Source organism: Diabrotica undecimpunctata, chromosome 1 (assembly GCF_040954645.1).
Source record: "Diabrotica undecimpunctata isolate CICGRU chromosome 1, icDiaUnde3, whole genome shotgun sequence".
In the NCBI taxonomy this organism is placed as follows: Eukaryota; Metazoa; Arthropoda; class Insecta; order Coleoptera; family Chrysomelidae; genus Diabrotica; species Diabrotica undecimpunctata.
Genome location: NC_092803.1, coordinates 94,556,814 through 94,579,195, shown reverse-complemented (window position 1 = coordinate 94,579,195; position 22,382 = coordinate 94,556,814). Strand labels below are relative to the sequence as shown.

The 22,382-nt window shown below is 29.5% G+C and overlaps 2 protein-coding genes and 1 long non-coding RNA gene across 4 annotated transcripts; all 3 read right to left on the bottom strand.

The window, feature by feature from the left end:
• Positions 1-64: 64 nt before the first annotated feature.
• On the bottom strand, positions 65-2,094 carry LOC140439627 (uncharacterized). 2 transcript variants are annotated; one of them, XM_072529672.1, is made up of 3 exons: positions 1,960-2,094; positions 1,473-1,715; positions 65-1,284 (listed from the first exon to the last, which is right to left on the bottom strand). In XM_072529672.1, the coding sequence occupies exons 2-3, from the start codon at positions 1,508-1,510 to the stop codon at positions 399-401; spliced, it is 924 nt and encodes a 307-aa protein (XP_072385773.1). In that variant the 5' UTR covers positions 1,511-1,715; positions 1,960-2,094; the 3' UTR covers positions 65-398. The 2 variants fall into 2 exon arrangements, with proteins under 2 accessions (XP_072385773.1, XP_072385764.1); XM_072529663.1 differs by lacking the exon at positions 1,960-2,094 and having other exon boundaries at positions 1,473-1,902.
• Positions 2,095-5,972: 3,878 nt separating this feature from the next.
• LOC140451590 (uncharacterized) lies at positions 5,973-8,603 on the bottom strand. The gene is made up of 3 exons (XR_011952089.1): positions 8,371-8,603; positions 8,026-8,270; positions 5,973-7,966 (listed from the first exon to the last, which is right to left on the bottom strand). It is a non-coding gene; the product is annotated as an uncharacterized lncRNA (long non-coding RNA).
• Positions 8,604-19,459: 10,856 nt separating this feature from the next.
• Positions 19,460-21,870, bottom strand: LOC140433840 (uncharacterized). The gene is made up of 4 exons (XM_072521816.1): positions 21,787-21,870; positions 20,681-20,852; positions 20,002-20,332; positions 19,460-19,820 (listed from the first exon to the last, which is right to left on the bottom strand). The coding sequence occupies exons 1-4, from the start codon at positions 21,868-21,870 to the stop codon at positions 19,460-19,462; spliced, it is 948 nt and encodes a 315-aa protein (XP_072377917.1).
• Between the last annotated feature and the right edge of the window lie 512 nt (positions 21,871-22,382).

Here is a 22,382-nt window from a genome sequence, read left to right as displayed (position 1 = left end):
GAACAAAATTAAGCAAATGTTTACTGGAAATAACTATTAAACAACAAATAAAACACTAAATAGCTATGTTTAAAATTTATTCTTCAAGGGCGGGCCTTATTGGTGCAATGGCGAAGGTAAAACCCCGCCTAGGACCCAGTACCTCCTGATTTCAAAATACAACTCTAATATAAAAGTCTACAAATAACATAATTACTTAACATGATTTAAAATTTAGACCTAACTTAAGCATGCATACATATATTTTATGAAATTTTACTATTACTAATCAAGTAAACATATAATGTTAAATTAACTTTCTTGTAAATAATCCTATAAAGCTATAATAAAAATTCAATACAGATACAAAAACAAAAAATACATGTGAGCTACAAGAATTGTTCAAATTTAATATTTAATCAGTTTCTTTTTTTATTGGAAGGGAAATATTGCTGCTTTTCCATTTTTCGCTTTTTTGTAATATCCTTAGTGGCTTCCTGAAATTTTTCCTTCGCCTTACACTTTGCTTCTTCAACATCTGCCATAATTTTTTCTTTTAATTGTGTATAACTTTCATCATCTAAGTCAATTAAGCTGTCCATTACATTTTTCAAGTGTTGTATGTCTTGAAGACGTTGTTGGATGGTGTTTTCCTGGATCACATTTCTCTGTTCCAGCTTCTTTGTGATAAATTCATTAATTTCCTCCTCATGACTTGATTTGATAATTGAATTTTCTCCCAAACACCTTGCAGCATCATCTAAAACAGAGTTAGTACCCACACGCTCCTCATATATTCTTACCAAGTGCACATGCTTACACATGGTATTTCTCACCACATATTCAGCACAATCACACTGGTATCGATGAATACAAATTTTACACACTCTACAAAACAATGTCTTACACTCATTTTCACACAGTTGTCTTATACTTACTTTATATAATTTATTAGGATCCCTAAAGGATTTTACCTGAAATTGCCCGTACACCTTCACATTCTTCTTAACTTCCACTTTTTCTTTCATCATTTCTGCTATTTTGTGCGCTTTCGCTATAATCCTGTCTTGATAGTTGTTGGCATTTGGTCTTTCCATGTCTATAATTCTCTTCCACATTTTGATATCTACTAAATCTTCTATTGTGTCCAATAATTTTTCAATTCTCACTGCTGCATTTCTTCTTAGATGGTTCGTTTTTAATAAGTTGTTGAATGATTCGATCGCCATATTGGTGTTGATTCCTGAATTTCTTCTATAACAGTGGGCCCACATTTTGATCCTCTCTTTATTCTGAAAGTAATACCTACAAAAAAATATACTGAAGGGTGACTTAAAATGTATGATTTCATATATTTATTTACCCTGCCAGATAATTTAAAAAATCAAAGTCACTCTACTCATTGTATAACTTGTCTCAATTTTCTGCATATCTTTCCATGTCTCATATTCTTGTTTACAAGAAAATTTAAAAGTTATTAGTTCAATACTCACCTGGTGGTGGTCATTGAGATGTTTTCGTAACTTCTCATGAGTTTCACAATTAGTTTCTTGCTCACATAAGGGACAAACTATATGATTCATTTTCTTCTTGGATACATCTATGTTATGCATTCTTTTGATATGACGATTTCGTAATTTTACATTTTTAAATGTTTTGCTACAAAGGTGGCAGGCCCTTGAGAGAATTTCAGAACTTGTTGAAGTAGATGGAGTACAGGAATCCATAATTTCTTGCTAAAACAAAGACTTGCATAATTAAATATGGTATTCTAACGAACAGATTATTAAAACAATTTAAATGAAAAAGTTTTAAATTGAAATTATTTATGTAAGCTTGGAGTTGGAATAAAACCGGCGCCAAACAGAAAAAAATTTTATGTTCGCTTGGTGTTAAATACAACTGCCAAGCAAATATAAGACACATAACCTCACAAATCATATGTTGATAACGAGCAATCAGTAATCACAGCAAATGTACCTTGTTATTTTCAGTGTAGGAAAATTAAAGACATTTCAAATATAACTGTAATAAGTCTGCTTTATCCTAAAATACGAATATTATTCTCTTCCTACCAATAACCCATTTTCAGTTCAATAAACATTAAACCCGCCAAATTTTAAATTAAGACACGCCCACCCACCAATCACAGCAAATGTACCGCGTCAGGTTTACTGTAGTCTGTGGCTCTACTATTGCTTCTAAAATATGAAAGAGTGGGGCAATAAATGCAACTTTAGATATTTTTATATATAGATGCCGCGTGGTCGTAGAATAGGATTAAATTTTTGCGTTTTATAAAATTTTTTAGAGAAAATAATATTGTTTTAACTTTTAATTAATTAATCTTTTTAGAAAAATTATTATGATTCAAATTTTTAATTGAAATAATGTACAAATCTACAAATAATATAATTAAAACTCTCTTTTTATAAACTATAAATAAAATTAATTAAAAGTCAATCACCGGGAGAGAAAGCTCAAAAAATTGTAAGGTGTTTTGATCAAAAAACAATTCCTGATCTTGTTAGTACGCTAGGATTTCTTTTTAACACATACACCAAAGAATTATTTTTTACAATTGGAGAATTCGAAATTGTTAAGTATAATTTCGGATTTTTAAATTAAAAAATAAATAAGTAAGTCCCAAATAACTCCTCACTAGAGCTCAACAAAGGAAGATAAGAAAAAGGCAAAAATGGTTGCTGGGACATAGACCATAGCAAATACTTAGAAATCCAAATCAGCAACACCCGACGATAAAAAGAGACTTCGGGAGAATACCATCAACCTCCTCGTAACAGAGTTGCTAAGAACTCGAGACTAGGTCATAAGTTACATACTAGCCTCTTTTATTGACTCCAACCAATCCAAAACATATTTATATATTTTTTCCAAACGAGTCACAAGCACTTCTTTTTTCTAACTCATATATATATATATATATATATATATATATATATATATATATATATATATATATATATATATATATATATATATATATATATATATATATATCTAAAGTATTCAACTAGTGAATTCAGAGGTTTAATCGGTCATTCAGGTTGGCAAATAAAAAAAGAAGTCAACTACTTCATAAGTTTATTGAAGACGTTTCGCTTTATATTTCTAAAGCTTCATCAGTTCTCTAAAATATAACAAATGACATTGAGTTTATAAGAAATACAGATATAGTTCATAACTTACAACTCAATATGTAGTATGTTATCGATGTTATCATATCTACTGTACACTTTACTCCTTATTTAAAACTAACTTAACCAAAAAAGAAAAAACAAAAAACAAAAACAAAAAACACACAAACTTTGCAGAAAATAATGTTCATATTCGTAGATATGAATATTTAAAAAATTTTAAACGAACATTTGGCTTCATTTAGATGGTTCTCCACTGAAGACCAACAAAGTTCTGATTTATTGCAATCTAAGCAAACTACTTGACGCGATACCGAAAATTTTTTTAAGGGCCATGTGTCACCAAATTCCAAGGTTTGAGACAATTATGAACTTCTACAGGGGACATTGCATAATTAGTTGGACAGGTGGAATTTATATGGCGGAAATATTTGATATATTATTTTTAATTTATGTTTTAATGAAACTTGGAAATAGGGGATAATTTTGTTATTATTTTGAACAAAAAATACGCCAACTTTTAACTGAAGAATAATTGGTATCATTTATTTCGTAAGATGAGAGAGTGGTAAACCTGGCTCAAATTGTCGATGTCGGTTCTTTTGTTTATTGCCGATGAGTTCTTGAGGATCTCACACATTTCAATAAAGGAGCGTTTCTGATGGTTATTTTGTTTCGCCAGTATTTTGGTATTTGTGAAATCAATGTGATGTTTAGTGGAAATGGCGTGTTGTGCAAGGGCACAAGAGGGTTTGGAAAGTCTGATGTCGCTTTTGTGTGAAGTTATACGCCCTAGAAGAGATCGACTAGTCTGGCCAATGTAGCAGGAGTTGCATTCTGAACAAGGTATCTGATAGACAACATTAGTGTGCTCTAACGAGCTTAGTGCAGTTTTAGACTTGGAGAATAACTTTCCAATGGTTTTAGTATTTTTTAGGGATATTTTGACGGGTAAGTTTTTGAATAGTTTAGTAAGCTTGTTCGTAATTTGTGGGAAATAGGGAAGAGAAGCATATTTTGTGGCTGGTTTTGGGGTTAACGGGGAAATGTTTGTCTGTATGCTATTGGATATGGAGGCTAGTATTGCACCGTTGGGTGCTTCCGAAATAGAATGACCATAGCTTTTAGAGAAAAGATATCTGTTGATGATGGATATGGGGTAAGAGTTATCAATGAGAATGGATTTGAGTAAATCCAAGGATTCCCTCTTGTACCGCGTATGGGTCAACGTATGTACTCTAAAGCTAAGAGCTTGTACAAGGTTATGTTTGTATCTTATTGGGTGTGTAGAGTGGTAATTTAAGAACCGGTTGCTCGCCATGTCTTTCCTGTACCACGTAGTGCCCAATGTATTACTATGTGTGCGTATGACCATTGTATGTACCATTGGAATGAAATCCAACCACACAGTCCAGTATCATGGGAAATATTCTCGGAATTATTAAAACTGACGTGACGTTTGACACCAATTATCTAATATTTAATGACAAATATTATCGCCAAATCTTTGGAACTCCCATGGGATCGTCCATTTCCCCCATTCTAGTTAATTTCGTACTCGATGACCTTATCAATGAGAGTATCAGTAAGTTAGATTTCCAGGTTCCCTTTGTAAAGCGTTATGTCGACGACTTGATCCTAGCAACACCACCTGATAAGATTTTAAGCACCTTATCAGTCTTCAATAGCGTTGATCCTCACCTGCAATTTACTTGTGAATTGGAGGTTGATAACAGCATACCGTTTTTGGATATGCGAATCATGCGAAGCTTTAAAGCTGTATGGTTATAAAGTAGAATAAAATGCAAAGTTTCATTTCAAAATTCAAATACAGAGTTTGAAATCAGTTAATATATTTTAATTATATCTCACTAAAAACACAAGAGGATGTGAACAAAACTCCTAAATATGTATATTGATTAGTGATTGATCTTACCTGTTCATTGTAATGATGTTTGACTATTTTGACTTGTTATTTCGATATAAACGATTAAATAATGTGTTATTGATGTTTCCAAATAATCATTTTATTATTTTTTCTTTTAGTTTTGTTTTCATATTTTTGAGTAGGGAAATTTCTGTTATTGAATTTTAATAAATAGTACAAACGTACACGGCTAAATAAAGTTGTACAATATTAGAGTGGACTTTGTTTAAAAGGTGACTAAAAGTTATGGTACTAAGTCGAGAAACATGTTTTAATAATATTCGGCTTTACAGCTAATATGTCAAAATTCTTTTGAAAGAGAATGTCAAGTATACCTACTTATAAAGTCAGCAGAATCACCAGTAGGGATTTTTAGATTACCAAATGTGTCACTGGTTCTATTTTTATATACATTAACATATTGATATACAGTTTTAGCCGACAAATTAGTTACACTTTTTGAGTAGCTGTCTGGTATATTATTTTTAAATAATATATTAGGGCTGGGTAAACAAAATTTGCTACACAAAACATTTTTGTAAAACTTTTGGCCCCTTGAAGTACATTAAGAGACATCCTGTTTAAACTGATTACTGAATCTTCTACCTCTTGCCTTTTTTCTAGACTGTAAAATTTGAACATTTATGAAATTAGCTAAATTTAACGAAGGACAAAATTTAGATGTAAGTGCCATGTAGTCTTCAATTGTCACATTATCGACACATTTCTTTTCTGTAGAATGTACAGAATGTTTTCTGAATTTTTTATTTAAATAATGGTTTTCCTTCCATAATTTTATAACTGTACTTCATAGCACAATTTTTCTTTGAGTCTTTTCTTACAATCCTTGTTGATGTACATTAGACGTCTAACGGAATCGTACAAAGTGCTAAAAGTAGCATCATCCTGTTAATGGTAAGAATGTATTTGTGGAAATAAAAAATAAATTTTTAAATGAACTTCATTTATTATTACATGTTGCATTAGATATTACATTTATTTGTTTATTTAATAATAACAAAGGTGACAGACCCACTTTCAAAATTAGACAAAAATACATTGTAGATAAATACAATTACAGATAAAAATCAAATATACATGTATAAAACAAGTACACATTAAGTTTACAAAGTATCATTTTGTAGTTTAAAATTTCAGAAGTTAAACAAATTATATCTCATGAGCACTGGTTTGCTATATGAGAAGTCAGATCATACCTATATTTGAACCATAATTAGTTCTGCGATGAGATATATGGAAATGTAAATTCTGAAGAAGTGAACGGGAAGGAATATGAAAAGAAATTAGCTAAAGCAATTTAGGAGTATGGATTATTCTATAATTAATTGCTTTTGTTCAAATGTGATTTTGAATGATATTTTACATTTTTGTTTACTTGATCTTGATTAATGTCAATATAATTAATTATTAATTAATTAGAAGAAACACTCTAATACATTTTTATGGAATATGATCAGATATTTTAGTTATATCTCACTAAAAACATGAGATAATGTGAAGAAAACCCCTAAATGGGTATATTAATTATTGATTGATATTATCTGTTCATTGTAATAAAAAAGAGTATTTTGACTTATTATATTGTTATAAACAAGTAAATAATGTTTTATTGATGTTTCCAAATAATCAATTTATTATTTTTTCTTTTAGTTATATTTTCATGTTTTTCAGTCTTGAAATTTCTCTTCATGAATTGTAATGAATATTATAAACATACACAGCTAAATAAAGTTATACAATATTTTATTTTAATAATATTCGGCTTTGCAATTAATATGCCAAAAGAATATGAAAAGAAATTAGCTAAAGGAATTTAGGAGTATGGATTATTCTATAAACAATTGCTTTTGTTCAAATGTGATTTTGAATGATATTTTACATTGTTGTTTACTTGATCTTGATTAATGTCAATATAATTAATTAGAAGTAATACTCAATACATTTTTATGGAATATGATCAGATATTTTAGTTACATCTCACTAAAAACATAAGATAATGTGAAGAAAACCCCTAAATAGGTATATTAATTATTAATCGATATTATCTGATCACTGTAATAAAAAAAGAGTATTTTGACTTTTTATATTGTTATAAATAAGTAAATAATGCTTTATTGATGTTTCCAAATAATCAATTTATTATTTTTTCTTTTGGTTATATTTTCATGTTTTTCAGTTTCAAATTTCTCTTCATGAATTTTAATGAATAGTACAAACGTACACAGCTAAATAAAGTTCTACAATATTTTAGTGGAAATTGTTCACAAGGGTGGCTAAAATTTATTGTACTAAATAGAGAAACATATGTTTTAATAATATTCGGCTGTACAGCTAATATGTCAAAATTCTTGTGAAAGAGACAGTCAAGTATACTAATAAAGTTAATAAAATCACCAGTAGGCATTTTTAGATTACCATATGTCTCCATATCACCACCAAATATGAATATACAATAGTATCTCACAAATTGGTTACACTTTTTGAGTATATGCCACATATTTCACAACTATGGAATTCTTAAACATTTTTTTATTAAATATCCACACAAATAGGTTATAAAATTTCAATTTTTAATTGTCAATATACTTCTTTTCTGTAGACTGTAACTTCTGAAGTTTATTTTTTAAATAATGGTTTTTCTTCCTTAATTGTATAACTGTACTTCATAATACATTTTTTCGGGGAGTATTTATTGATAATTGTTGTGACACTTGAGTTGAACTTGGTGTTACTGGAAGTGTAGTTACATGTTCAGGTTCTCCATGGAATATGTTGTTTTTACCAGGAGTAATAGTAATATCCTGAAGTACAGTTATAGTGGATGGTTTATGTTTAATACTAACATTTTTCTCTATATCCATAGCTGAACTTTTCACTACTTCTAAAAGAAAAAGAGAAAGCTTACATATGTGTTACATCTTAATTATTTATTTTATTTACCTTCATTAATAGGACATCTTGGAAGACATGTTTTGGACTACTGCAGAATAAGTATGATCAAAAGTTGATGAGCCCTCTGTTAAAGGAAAGTTTGTGAGAACTGCAGAAGGTTGTAATCGATTTCTCATATCATTCAGAAACATCTTATTGTCGAAATGAGTACCATAAAGACGATGACTTCTATGTAAACGTTCTGCCTTATTCAATAAATCTTCTCGTCCACATGCCATTAACCAAATTTTTGCCTAAATACAAACATTTTTTTAATACACGATGAAACGTTAATAAATAATATAACATCTTAACATCTGTAATACACAATTTTAATCCTAATTTAACACTCACCTATTAACATCTTTTGGAAAGAAAACAATACTTTTCCTAGAATTATTACAACACTTTGTAGCTGCACAAGTGTGGCAAGGCTTTTTGTTTTTATTTTTGTACATATCGACGTACTTATACAACGTAATTGCGAAATAAAAAATGTATAAAGTTTATTTGTATCTATAAATACACAAAAAGTAAACAAATACAATGGCCTCTATATTATTTATCTATGACAAAGGCCAATGACCAATGAGAGCCGTCAAATTTTTCGGAGTCCAGAGAAAATGGCGTCGCTGTCTGCGCAAGTAAAATGCGCGAACTTTCGCGCCAAAGCGGAGTGGGAATACTGGTTGTTGTCTATACTGTGCTATAACTTTGCTATAACATACATACTACTCAACTAAGTAACTAACATATATATCCATGCTTCTAGTTCTACTACATGATATGTATGATACTCATTTCATTGACATTACTGTCTGTCATGTCAACCCATGATACTATGGGTGCGTTCCACTTACACTTACACCAATATATACTGCATATACAATATAAATGTATTACATTCTCAACAGACAGACTTATGAAAGCCTTATGTCCTTTCTCGTTAAAAACTGCATTTTATCACAAAGTCAGTTCTGCTTTTTATCTAATAAATGTACCAGCGATGCTATGTCTTCTGTACTACGTGAGGTCTATTAAGCATTAAACAATAATCTTAATACTGCCATTGTTTTTTGTGAATATGCCAAAGCTTTTGATTGTGTAAATCACGACATTTTGATAAAAAAAAACTAAATTTCTACGGAATTCAAGGTATTTCTTTGAATTGGTTCCAATTTTACTTGAAGAGTAGGAAACAACTACATAGAGCAAATGATATTGACTCTAGTCACAAAAGCGTCGCATGTGGAGTACCATAAGGTTCAGTATTGGGTCTTCTACTTTTCCTTATCTCCAGAAATGACATTACTAACTTAAAAATCGATGGAAACATTTTTCTTTTTGCTAATGATATTAGTATTACCTGAAGAAACTCTAATATTGCAACTCTTCATGAAATTATAACTTCTGATCCACTTAAAATAAAAACCTGGTCTGACTCTAATTTACTCTCTTTTAACGTGTATAAGAGTAGCATTATCCTATAAAGGAGCTCTTCAACCCTTGCTTCTTAATACAGTCAGATCAGTATCATTGATTCTGTAAAATTTTGTGGTATTTTTATAGACAGCAGCCTTAAATCGTCACTTCATATCGATTTGTTAAGTAAGAAACTAGCGTGAATGCTTAACAACCAAAGATCTGTTTAAAAAAAAATCAATTTCGCATCTTTCAAAATAACATATTTTTCTCTGTTTGAGTCTCATCTTCGATATGGCCTTCTTTTTTGGGGTTCTAGTACAGCTGCCCAATCTGATGTTATTTTTAAATTACAAAAAAGACCAATACGGTATATTTTGGCTTCAGTAGAAAAACGCATCAGAAGCTACTTAAAAAATCACGGAATTTTAACTCTTCCCTCTTTATATATTCTAGAAACTGTTTGCTTAATTCGTAAACACCTACATATTTTTCCAGCAAGACCTAATCATGACTACTCCACCAGACATTCAAACTTTGATGTGTATTTACCGATCCCGTCCACTGAGTTAGTAAATAAATCTATATTATATTCGGCAAAAAAATTATACAACCATCTTTGCAACTTAAATCTACAACTTCTTTCCTTAAGTTCCATATATTGACAAAAGCCTATCTATCAGTGGAAGAGTTTCTTAACGACTAACTAAGAAATTACAGTACGTTTAGGTACAAGCAACAAAGTATTTTTTATTATATTTGGGTATAAAATGCAGCAACTTAAACTTATTCTTAAACTAGTTGGTAATGTTGTATTATGCAATTTGCAATTTAGTTAAATTTTGCAATGGATTGTATATTTTAATATCTTTTATTTTGTGATATTGACGATTTATGGAATTTTAGTAAATTTTGATTGTTATTGTTATTTTTTTTAACTTTTTGTAAACTTTTCCCATAACATTGTACTAATTGTAATTTTCAGTGGCAATAAAGCTTATTTCCTTTATATTCTAAAATAAATCGTTTGCACATTAAACTTTGTTTTATTTGTAACACATTCAATGTCTTATTTTTTTCTCTATAAGACCATTCCTCCTATTAGAGTATTATGTGTTATTGCGTTTCTAGGCTAGTGATGTAATATGGCTGACTGGCTAGGTTGGTGCATCTTTTGTCTTGATTATGCTCCAGCTAATCTTTGTACTTAGGGTCCCTAATAACAAATGACGGAGGGTGTGACAGAGAGATTCGTAGAAGGTTGACTATTGCTCGAACAGCTATGATGAAACTGATAACAATTTGGAAAAATACTAGCATAACAATACACACAAAACTAAGGCTGGTAAGGGCGCTCATTTTTCCCATAGCTACATATGCATCCGAAACGTAGACCTTAAAGAAAGCGGATAAAAATAAACTGGACGCTTTTGAAATGTGGCTATACCGCCGCATGTTGAGAATATCCTGGATTGATCTTCGCACTAACGTATCGATATTAGAACAACATAAAGTAAAGGATAGATTGCTTAAACAAATACAACAAAGATATTTGCAGTATTTTGGACACATTGCTAGAAGAACAGGTACGATGGAAAACTGATAGTCGAGGGTAGAGTTGAAGGAAAGAGACCTAGGGGAAGATCTCCAAGCCGTTGGGTAGATCAAACAAAAATACTGATTAACCAAGGGTTACATGAAGCCGAACAACTAGCCCAGGACAGGAAAGGATGGAGAGAAATCGTGCAAAAACTGTCTAAAAAAAAACTGTCAAAAAAGACCTGATGGTGTCACCACATCCCAAATGAGATTGGGACTGAGGAGGAGGAATCTTTGTACAAGTTTTCTCCATTCTTTTATATTTTTTGCTCTGTTTTTGATAATTTTTTCACTAATTTCAAATTGTTTATGGATCTGTTATTAGATGTTAACTTCAATACTCTAATGGGTAGGTTTATATATCACGAAAAAAAAAGCAGAGTTTAAAAAATTTAAATTTTATTTGATTTTAAGGTGTTTTACAATCGCAATTTTTTATCAAGATCATTTTTTGCTAAAATTAACAATAATTCTCGTCTAAGACACATTCTGAAAAATATTTTATAGCTAATGTTATAGCTACCTTATAATAAAACATGAAATATTTTCCTAATTAAAACAATCATTATAAAAACATTTTAAAACTTTGTAATATTAGATAAATTAGACCCCCTAAATAAATAGATATATTAATATAAAATAAATAAATAGATAAATTAAAACCCCTACACCACTGTATGATTATTGTGAAGTGTCATGAAATTTAAGTTTGGCGCATTCGCATTTCCGGATATGGCCGCCATCAGAGGCCACTTTTTTGGTCGCCTTTTCATAACGATTAGATTCCCTCTTTTGTCTTTTAGCTCGATGCGTGAGAACCAATAGTATCGCCTTCTATTACAAATATGCGGTTTAAATGTTAAATTGGTATTATAAATCATAGATGTCGTGAATGTGTATTACTTATTTTCCATTTTATTTTTTCATACTTTTTTTACTAATAAAATAGGAATATTGATAATTTTCTTTGGAATCTTTTTCAAAATAAAAAAGGATTCATTCTGTGCTGTACAATTGTTCATATTTTCTTTTCATTTTAAATACTTTTCATAGATTATATTTAAAAATTTTGAAAACAAACACCTCTTATGCTTATTGCCTTCTACTAACGAATAATGTTTACTGTTTACAGTTTACTAACGAAAGAATGAAAAATGAAACTGTTTAGAGTGATTATTGGTATGGCAATCGCTGAATCGATGTTTAAAAGTTAAAGACCTTAAATAATTAGGTGGTATTATTCCAAACATCCATAATTCAAATTTTATGGGACCAAAGGCGGCTCACATCAGAATTTAATTTAGGTCATAATATTTACCATACTTACATAAAATTTTAAGAGTGGGTGAATGATTTATGGTTACCAATACGTGCCGATACCGAATGATGTTAATTGTTATGGTTTAGGTATCAAATTACAATTACGAATTTCCGGGATTTCTCATTCTTTGCATTTAATTTTTAAACAATACAGGGAAGTATCAAATAAATTTTAATACAAACATATTAAAAATTCTATCAAATTTTTTGTGATAACAAATTTAAACAGTAGATTTCCGAATAGAAATAGAAGTAGAAATTATAGTAAAAACTACTAGAATCTACCAAAGATTTCTTCCCTACTAAAAATTGTAAATTTACGTCAAAAATCTACCAAAAAAGTTAGTTTTCTACTAAATATGGTCACACTGAGCATCAAAAATGACACAAATATTCTTTTTTTTCTTTTTTGTTGTTTCTGTATTAATAGCGAGTCAAGAATTTCTGACAATTTTGCAAAGTTGGTATTTCTAAGAACTTAAGTTTTGTCTTGGTTAAGTTAAGTAAAAACTTGTATGGTGGAACGCAAATTACAGCTAAGAAATTTTTTTGACTAAGCAAAACTTAGGTAATATTTTACTTAGATCACGTTGGTGGAACCGGACGTAAGTTATCGATTTAAAATCCTGTGGTTTACCATTATATATCCAATTAATATTGCCGGGGTCAATGATAGTTTTCGTTTATTAGTACTAATTAATAACTTTCTTTTATAATAGATAATTTTTATTAAAAAAAAATATAAATGAGTTGTTACCGCACTGATTTATTTCGAGAACCTAACCTGCTATTTTTTTTCTATCTCTTAAGTATAATAATTCATCTTAGTCACTTAATTTGTCAGCAATAAAAACGAGGAGTAAATAATGTTTTAAATTCCTACACAGCTGCTAAACTCTGTTCGCTATTCCCAGTCCGAACTGTCTAGTGAATTTAGTAATTATTTTTTTGCGAAGTTAGTTACTTTTTGACAGACTAAAAGTGGCTGGAAATTACTATACAACCAAGCATACGTGCTCTTAGTCAATATTAATGTAAACAAACGTAAATAAAAATAAAGGCCGATTCACATTAGACGTTCAGGTCACGCTCCGCTCAAGTTCCGCTCACGATCAAGAATTGTGTACACTATTCACAGTAGGCGCTCAGGTGACGCTCCGCTCACGATCAAGAATTTCGGTATACTATTCAATTTGGCGGGAATCAGAGAATAGGCACAGTTCTTTGCATATATAAATTTGTTTAACATGTTTAAAGATTTTTCTAACAGTGATTTGGCTGTCATTACTTTATATTTGGACGAAGAAGAGCTTCAGTCAACCAATAAACAGCCAAGAATATGGGTGCACAATATTTTAAAAACAAGGAAAACAGAAGGGGAGTTTTTTACTCTTTATAAAGGTCTCTATGACGATGAAACTAAATTTTTTCAGTACTTTCGAATGACAAAACATAAATTTTATTGTACCGTATTTTATGTACCGTATCAAAATACAGTCTATCTCCCTGGTTGTACAATTCCTTACAGCAGCCCACCAATTCAATCAACTGTTCGTCATCCATCGAGCTGCGAAAATCGTACCTTCACCTGACTGTTACTAATTCACACTACCCACTACCCTGCCGCTCCACTCCACTCAGATCAAGTCACGATCAAACTATTCTCCTGGAGAATCGCCGCGGTCAAAAGAGCGGGACGGAACGTGAGCGTTGTGTTTACTGTGAATAGCACCATTTAAGATGCGTGTAAGAATACTTGACCGAACCTTGAGCTGAGCGTGAGCGGAGCGTGATCTGAGCTATAATGTGAATCGGCCTTAAAATAGAACTTTACGAATGACCGACAATCAATATTTATTTACACTGTATAATGTATTGATAACAAATGTGCCCATAAATGCCCATAAAATTATTTATTGTACAGAATAAAAATATTTAGTGGGAATAAATTCTACAAAATTAAGCAGTCAAAGTTGGGTTTGGGTATATATTGTGGTCAAAGTGAGGTTAACTATAATTATAGTACACAGCAAGTTCCTTAATGTTGTGACTAGGATGGAATCAATGATTAACAGTTCATTGGAGGGCATTAACATAAACTGTGGTTTTATTATCTTACAAAATAAGTATACTTCCATATGCTAAAAGGATATAGCAAAGCAAATATTAGTAATTTGACTCATTTATGCTAGGCAAATTCCTAGTTCAATAGTAATTTTTGCTCATTAGCATTAGAGGATGTTAAAATCTTCCATGTATGGTGAATGGATTCAGTGTCCTGGCCGCAGTCATATAAACCTAAACAAACAACAAAAACCTCAATTTAAGTATAAACAAGTTTAAATTTAATTTAAATTATTTACTAGTTATTACTATTTCTGTTTTATACACAATAACTATTTGTCTTGAATTATCGTTTGTAAATTGATACTAGTTTTGTAAATTATAAGTGCTAAATGGTCAAATTTAATTTTAGATCTTTCTATGGAGATGAACCATAAGTTTTATGCAGCTTAAGCGTAACAGCATCTAACAGCAAATGGAGTATTGTAAAACATGCCCAGAATAAAAAAGTTCCATTAACATTATATGCATCCACATTACTTGTTAATGAAGAAGATGGTGATGCTTTTGTTTTCAGTTTGTTATCATGATTGTATGGCTTTACAGGGTGATTTTAAGCATGTAACAGCATCCTTTATCTGGGTCTGGGCTCATGGCTGAAATATTTAACACTAAACAAAGAATTCAAGCTAAATATATGACAGTAAAAGGTGTGCCCAATGGCAGTCCCTTGTCAGAAAATTCATCTGGTTTCATGAGGATTTTTTGAAAGATAGAAGACAAAGAGGAATTGAAAACTTTAAACAAAACCAAAAATATCGAACAATTCACTGTGAAGTTCAGGTGTCTGTATGCATCAACTTATACTTAATTATATTTTAACTGCTTTAAGTTAAAGGTATGCATTTAGTTTTAAATATTAGTAGTGCATCCAACCTTTGCTAAGTATTGCTACATTTTTGAGGTGTTTAAATAAATTAATAACTACAAATAATATTTATTGTGTTTTATTTTCTAAACCAAAAACAATATAAACTACATATTTATTTATATAATGGATAATTCTTACGTTTTAGTTACACAGTAGAACCTATGGAAGCCAAACATTAAGGGAAAAAATTCAAGTTATTGAGTTTTCAACTTATGGATTTCACCATTTTTTGTTGTCATATTTTAATTCCACTTAAAGAGGTTGAGATTCATACTAATTTTGAGTTAAAAAAGAACATATTGTTATTTATTATAAATTAACATTTTTTTAAAACATCCTTAAAATGAGAAATATGGCATTAAAAAGTCAGTAATTTACATTGACAATTCAGTTGTTCTCTAACAAACTCATAAGGTATATAGAGCAGACAATTCTTCAGAGCTGCTGGTTTGCTTTATAAAATTTCGTAAAGAATTCAGCATTCTTCTTGCATTTTTTTTGTGTAAATCCAGAGAATATATTATGTAGGATTATTCTTCTATGTCATCTAAATCATTATTGATTTTCGTTGTAACTGGATAATTTCGACATCAGAAGATAATGTTTCAGCAACTCCTTTATTGCACTTAACAAAGTCCTTAAATGATATTCCTGATTCAAATACCACTATAATTCATGCTGGAGGTGAAATAGAAATATGTTCGGTTTCAGTTTCTTCTGTTGGCAATTGCAAAATCACAGTATACATAACAGTTCTTTATAGTAGTCATAGTTACATTTTGCCAAGCTTTATTGACCATTGCCATAGGTTTCAATACATCTATAGTAGAATTCTTTTTTTCTTCCATATTATCCAACATTTACTTGGTAACTTCCTTTTGATATAATGCCTTAAAGTTTTGAATGATACCTTGAAACATAGGCATAGGCTATAATTTTCATGTTGTACTGGATTTTAACTACTTTTATTGGTGGAATTTATAATAATTATTAAATTATTTAGTATAATTAGGTAAATAATTTATAGATAATTATTTTTACCTATATATTATTAACAAATTACAAGATTTTTATTTGACTATTTTCTTATCAATATTTATAAGCCAGTTTTTAACAATTACAGAAGTCATCCATGATTTGGCATTTGCTTCATATTTCAAAGGTAGGTTTCAATGTTGACTCCTGCACTGTCCCTTCAAACTTTTTTAAAAGCAAGTTCATGTCTTCTTTTGAACTTTTTTAGCCACGCATTACTGGTCCCAAAGTTAGCCATTCCTAATGATATGGAGTATATTTCGGCTTTTTCTTATAACAGTGGTTCCCTAACTCTGATATTGTAAGTCAGTCACTGCTCCAACCAAGCAAGTATATGTTAACATGAGATAAATTACTTGGTAATCCTATTTATTGTATACTCCTAAATTGTTTTCTAAGAAACAATGGTCTACTTACATTGTTGGCAAATTATTAAAGTAGGTAACCTATCTTTCTTATTAAGATTCTACTGAATGAACATATATATATATATATATATATATATATATATATATATATATATATATATATATATATATATATAAGAAATACTGGATATTATTGACTGGCGATATAAACAAACAACACAGTTTATTAGGGCTGCAGTCAGAAGGTTTGGCCGGGATCTTACAGAAACACTCTTTTGACTTTTGGTATAGCTTTTAGAATTGTTTTATTCCTTCTTCAAGACATAGTCGTTGAGATTATTTGTAGAAAGCTATGACACTCAACATTAATAACACATATAAAATTTAACATATAAAATAATGGACAAAATACATTTTAAAATTTAGTTATGATAGTAAAAATTTTGTTTGTGACATCTTTTAATGGTGTGTTTTGACTGATCCATATAGAACAGAAAGAAAAAACAAAAAAACCAAATACTGGAGGTTTCAATCAAGGGTCAAACCACACTGGAGGTTTCAACCAGTGTGGTTTGACCCTCGAAAGAGCTTAAACCAACATTCAAATGAAGCCATCGGTTAAATTTAAATGAACAATAGTGTTCTTACAGTTTTTCTTGTATTTTTTTTATTTCGTTTCTCTTGTTTAGTTGTTAATCTTTAATGTTAAGTTATTGTAGAGTTTTCGTAACATCTAAAAAAACCTACAAATGGTTTTTGAACTGATGATGCTTTTAAAAATAAAAGCGATACATATTCGAATAAATCAATAAAGTAGTTGACGACTTTCATTTGCGAATTATTGACCGATAAAACCTCTGCTATTCAACCATTGAATATATTTTAAATATATATGTATATATATATATATATATATATATATATATATATATATATATATATATATATATATATATATATATATATAATTACACTGAGCCAGTATACACTACTCTTATAATATAAGTAATAGATTTTCACCTCAAGATAAGAAAACAAATTCAATTAATAACTAATACAAATACTACCTAGTTAACACATTGAGCTTATTTTGTAGAGGAGTGCCTAGCCTATCCTTCTCCCTGATCAGCATATTAAATTTGTAATGTTAATCTATCTATATATATATATATATATATATATATATATATATATATATATATATATATATATATATATATATATATATATATATATATATATATTAATTTGTGATTAATAATGTGACGTTATTTGTTCAATTATGTTGAAAAATTTATGCAAATAAAAATTTACTCTACTCTACTATCTACTAATATTTGGTTTCGCCTATTATGACAGTATTTTTCGGTCCAATTTAAATTTGTCTCCAAAACAAATTTAAATTGTTATATCTCAGCAAACTTAAATTGGTGTTTTATAGCACATACATTTTTCTTGGTTAAAAATAAACAAATTACGTTTTTTAGTTACAAGATACAGCAAATTTTGAAAATTAAGTCAACTGACCAATTATACAAGATTGTAAGCAATATGTTTAGCCTAGTATAATGGAGTATGATATGTACTGAATTTAAAAGTTAGTAAAATAAAAGCTTTCATGTTAGTGTACCACACAGTGGCTATTGTTCATCACTACTTTTTAACATGTTCGTTAAAAAGATATATATGTAAAAATTTTGACTTTTTTTCTTAGCAAATGTTTAAAATTTATTTAGTGTATTTTTTTCTTAATGTGTTGTGAATTCTATTGAGTGAAACAACTTGTTTCTGAATGTAGCTAAATGTAACCACATAACTTTTTATAAATGAAATAAAAATGTGAGTTCAGAGTACACTATTGACAGTAATGCTCTTAAATATTTTGATGTAATTAAATACGATACATACAGACGATAGTGATTTAGAATCAACGCATATAAAAAGTTTTAAGCAAAGGTGAGTTTATGCAGGTCTGGTATTTTAGATAAACTTTTAAGTGGTTAGACATTGTCCTGAACTGCTTAAAATAATTTACTTAAATGTTCGCTCTAGTAACCTGAGATTTAGTCGAATCCATAATACTAATTAATATGGATTTACATGCCTATATACATTTAAAGAACATTCAAAGTTATAAATATTAATGGTATTTAGAATTTGGACTTAAGAGGAAAGTCAGAAAAAAAGTTTGAAACAATCTAATGAAAAGGATTAGTTATGTTTGTTTGCTTTATTATATATTGTTAGTTGTAAGGTTAAATAATTTATCACCGGTTTAATCATATTTTTGCAATAATTTTAAAAATAAAGAAAAATAAAACCTCTAGTCAAAACATGAATGTTCAAAAATAAAACAAGTCAATGATTTTATTCGAAGAGCATATGAAACTAATCCCCAAAATTTTCCTTATCTTCGTCAGATGATGTTTCCTCGTCTATATCTATTACCAAAGGCTGCACTTTGGTTGATAAAACAACCTTTTCTTTTTCGTAACTCTCTATAATTATTTTATGGGTATGGCGAACATAATTTTTCCACTGCTCCCTAGTTACATTATTGATAGCTGTTGCCCAAACTTCTAAAACATTTTTATTCCCCAATATGTGCTGATCATAAAACCGTTTCGTTTGACTCCACACCATTTCAATAGCATTAAAGTGAAAGTGATAGGGAGGCAAACGAAGTACTTCATGACCAGCTTTGTTAATTATCTACAGCATAATGTTTTGGAGATCTGGGAAGAGCTTTAATAATATTTAATAAATTTGTCTTAGAAGTATGCAGTGGAAATAGAATGCCTTTACTTCTAAGCCATCCTTCCAATTCTTCTTTTTTCCAAGATTGGGTTGGCCATTTATTTACTTGCCGACTGTGATAACTAGCATTATCAAAGATGATCATTGATGGTTCCTCCAATCTTGGTAGAAGATCTTTCTCCAACCAACCCTCGAAAATATCAGCATCCATTTCTCCATGATAGTCTCCCGTTTTGGATCCCGATTTAAAAATTAAACTTGCTCCGTTTATAAACCCATGCTCTGAGCCTGCATGTAAAACTATGTACCTACAACACAAATAATTCGATCTAATAAAAACAAATTTCTTTACATGTAATGAAAATATGCTTTCTGTAAAAAATATACTTTATTAGTTTTGGAACTAAAGTCCTGGAACAGAAAAAAAACCCATTTTAGTCAGTTAAGAGAATTAATAAATTATATAAGAAAACATATTTATTTACTTACCTCACACCATCACCGCTTCTTTTTCTTATTCCTTTATTTGTCCCATCCTGCCAAGATCTTCTAACGGATCCAGAAGAAAATATCCATGTTTCGTCTATAAAAATTAAGGGCTTTTTGTAAACTCCCCTTTGGTCATTTTCATGGTAAATCCTTAAAAAATTATGCCTCATCTGTACTACGTGAGGAACTTCCATGAAATGTTTTTGTGGCCTGTCTATTTTGTATTTGAATCCTATTTCTTTCAAGATCAGAAAGAGGCTTATTTTTCCTCCCTCATAAATAAATTTGTCTCTTAAAACCTTCAGCAGACTAGATATTGTAAGAGGCAACTCTAAAACAATTATTAATTTTTAGGTAGTTTATATTGCCGAGTTGTAAATTTTCTCGGAAAGAGTGTCAATATACGAAGCCGTAACAACTATATACTCAAACACACTAAAATACATGCAAAATTCAGATAGTTGACAGTTTACGTAATTATTATTTTTTTTTTTTTTATTAATATATGTTCAATCAGCAACACAAAACAAAATTATACTTAACTCTAGCAGAATTAATTAATAATAAAAAGTTTAAAAACTTTAAGTTGGTTGCCTACATTTGGCGCAACTTAACGATATAAACTAAATTTGCCTAACTTTTTTGTAAAATATATTTTTTATATAAAATAGAAACTTACTTTCTTCATACATGCGATAAATTTCTAAGCGAATTTGATTTTTGACACTATGATTTAAGTCAGTCGTTAATTTTCTTTTGCGACTTTTCTTCTTTAACGTGAGGGTTGTATTAGGACCATCTTTATATTTCCGCACACTTTTTTCTGAGACCTTCAGACATTTGGATGTTAACTGAAATGTTTTTGATATTAAGAACATTTGTAACATTTTAACAGGGTTACCTCAACTTACCTCAACAGGGTTTTCATTCGGCAAATAATTAAAAAAAAATTATAGGCATTTTGAATAAACCGCTGTGCAGTTTCATTACCTTGTAATTTAGGAACAGCATCCTTACTCATTCAAAAATATTAAATTTTAAAGAACATTTTATCATATTTATTAAAGAAAAACTTACCAACGCATTAGCTGATGGAACAAATGGAAAACTTTGACTATCCATAATAATAAAATTCAAAATAACTAATTAACTAAATAGAACTAACAAAAGAATTAAGCAATAAAACTATATTAAATACAATTTAATAAAACTATATTAAAAATAAACAACGCGAATAATACAAATATTTACTAAAATATGTTAAATTGTAACAACTCAAATATATTTTAAATATACAGGAAATATTTTATGGGTTTAGTATACACTTCCACTATTTGGAATAATTCTTCTTTTTTTAAAGAAAGAAGTCTGCAATAGTATGATACTTGAGCTATTAATACTGAGAAGTAGGAATTGTTGTGTTGTAGGTTTCCGACAATGAATCTGTCAAAATATGCCCGAGCTAAGCGAATGGAGTTTAACCGGATTTATATTATTATACCCTTTTGAACGCATAACATTAATCGCTCGCGGTTTCGCGTGCAGTATGCTGGCCTAGTAAATATTTCATGCGGGTTCAAATCCTACCTCTGGAAGACTTTTTCTTTACTTAAAAAAAATTAATTAATTAAAAATAATATTGTAAGAATAAATGGTTAACAGAAATTAAAATATTAAACAGTTAAAAAATATAATTAAAAGAATTGAAATGGTTTCGGTCATGACTAAAAGGTTCGGAACCATGCAAAGTTACACGTTGGCCGGTAATGCAGATCCAATGCTTACCGACGCTGTGTCTGGGTCTATTTCGACGCATGCGCAGTGTGTCTGTCTGGTTTGAGTGTACCATACTCTACTAATGTCATACATTTTGGCAATTTTGCCGAATTTTGCGCGTTTGTATTCTACTTACCAGATTTATATACTATAATTGTTGGTTTTAAACCACTAAATTACTTATTACTTAATAACTAATCCAGATTTAATTTAATATTAACTTTAACACTAGTTTAATAATACTACTTTTAACTTTAACTTCTAATTATTACTATTTCTTTATATATATTTCTGTATAAATATTATTACTGGACTTTCTTTTTAATTAGATTTATTACTTAATACTTACTTAAATCTACTATTACTTAAAAATTAATTAGTTTATTAATTAATTCATCATCATTGCTGTACTTTTCTTTTTAATTAGATTAATTACTTAATACTTACTTTTTAATTCTAGTTTACTATTAATTTTAGTAATATTAGATAGCCACGGCTTAACTAAACCAACTTTAAGCCAGCTTTTATACAACTCGTCCTAAGAGGTCGACTACATAAACTTAAACCATCGCCAGTGATTTGCAAACTGTCTTTTTTTGTTTTTT

Excerpts from the sequence above, each read along its gene's own strand:
- LOC140439627 (XM_072529672.1), bottom strand. The coding sequence starts at position 1,510 with ATGAGAAGTTACGAAAACATCTCAATGACCACCACCAG. Across the intron at positions 1,285-1,472 it reads ATCTCAATGACCACCACCAG|GTATTACTTTCAGAATAAAG; the intron begins GTGAGTATTGAA and ends ATTTTTTTGTAG.
- LOC140433840 (XM_072521816.1), bottom strand. The coding sequence starts at position 21,870 with ATGTATGACATTAGTAGAGTATGGTACACTCAAACCAGACAGACACAC. Across the intron at positions 20,853-21,786 it reads TAGACCCAGACACAGCGTCG|TTAACATCCAAATGTCTGAA; the intron begins GTAAGCATTGGA and ends AAAACATTTCAG. Across the intron at positions 19,821-20,001 it reads AGAAGCGGTGATGGTGTGAG|GTACATAGTTTTACATGCAG; the intron begins GTAAGTAAATAA and ends TTTGTGTTGTAG.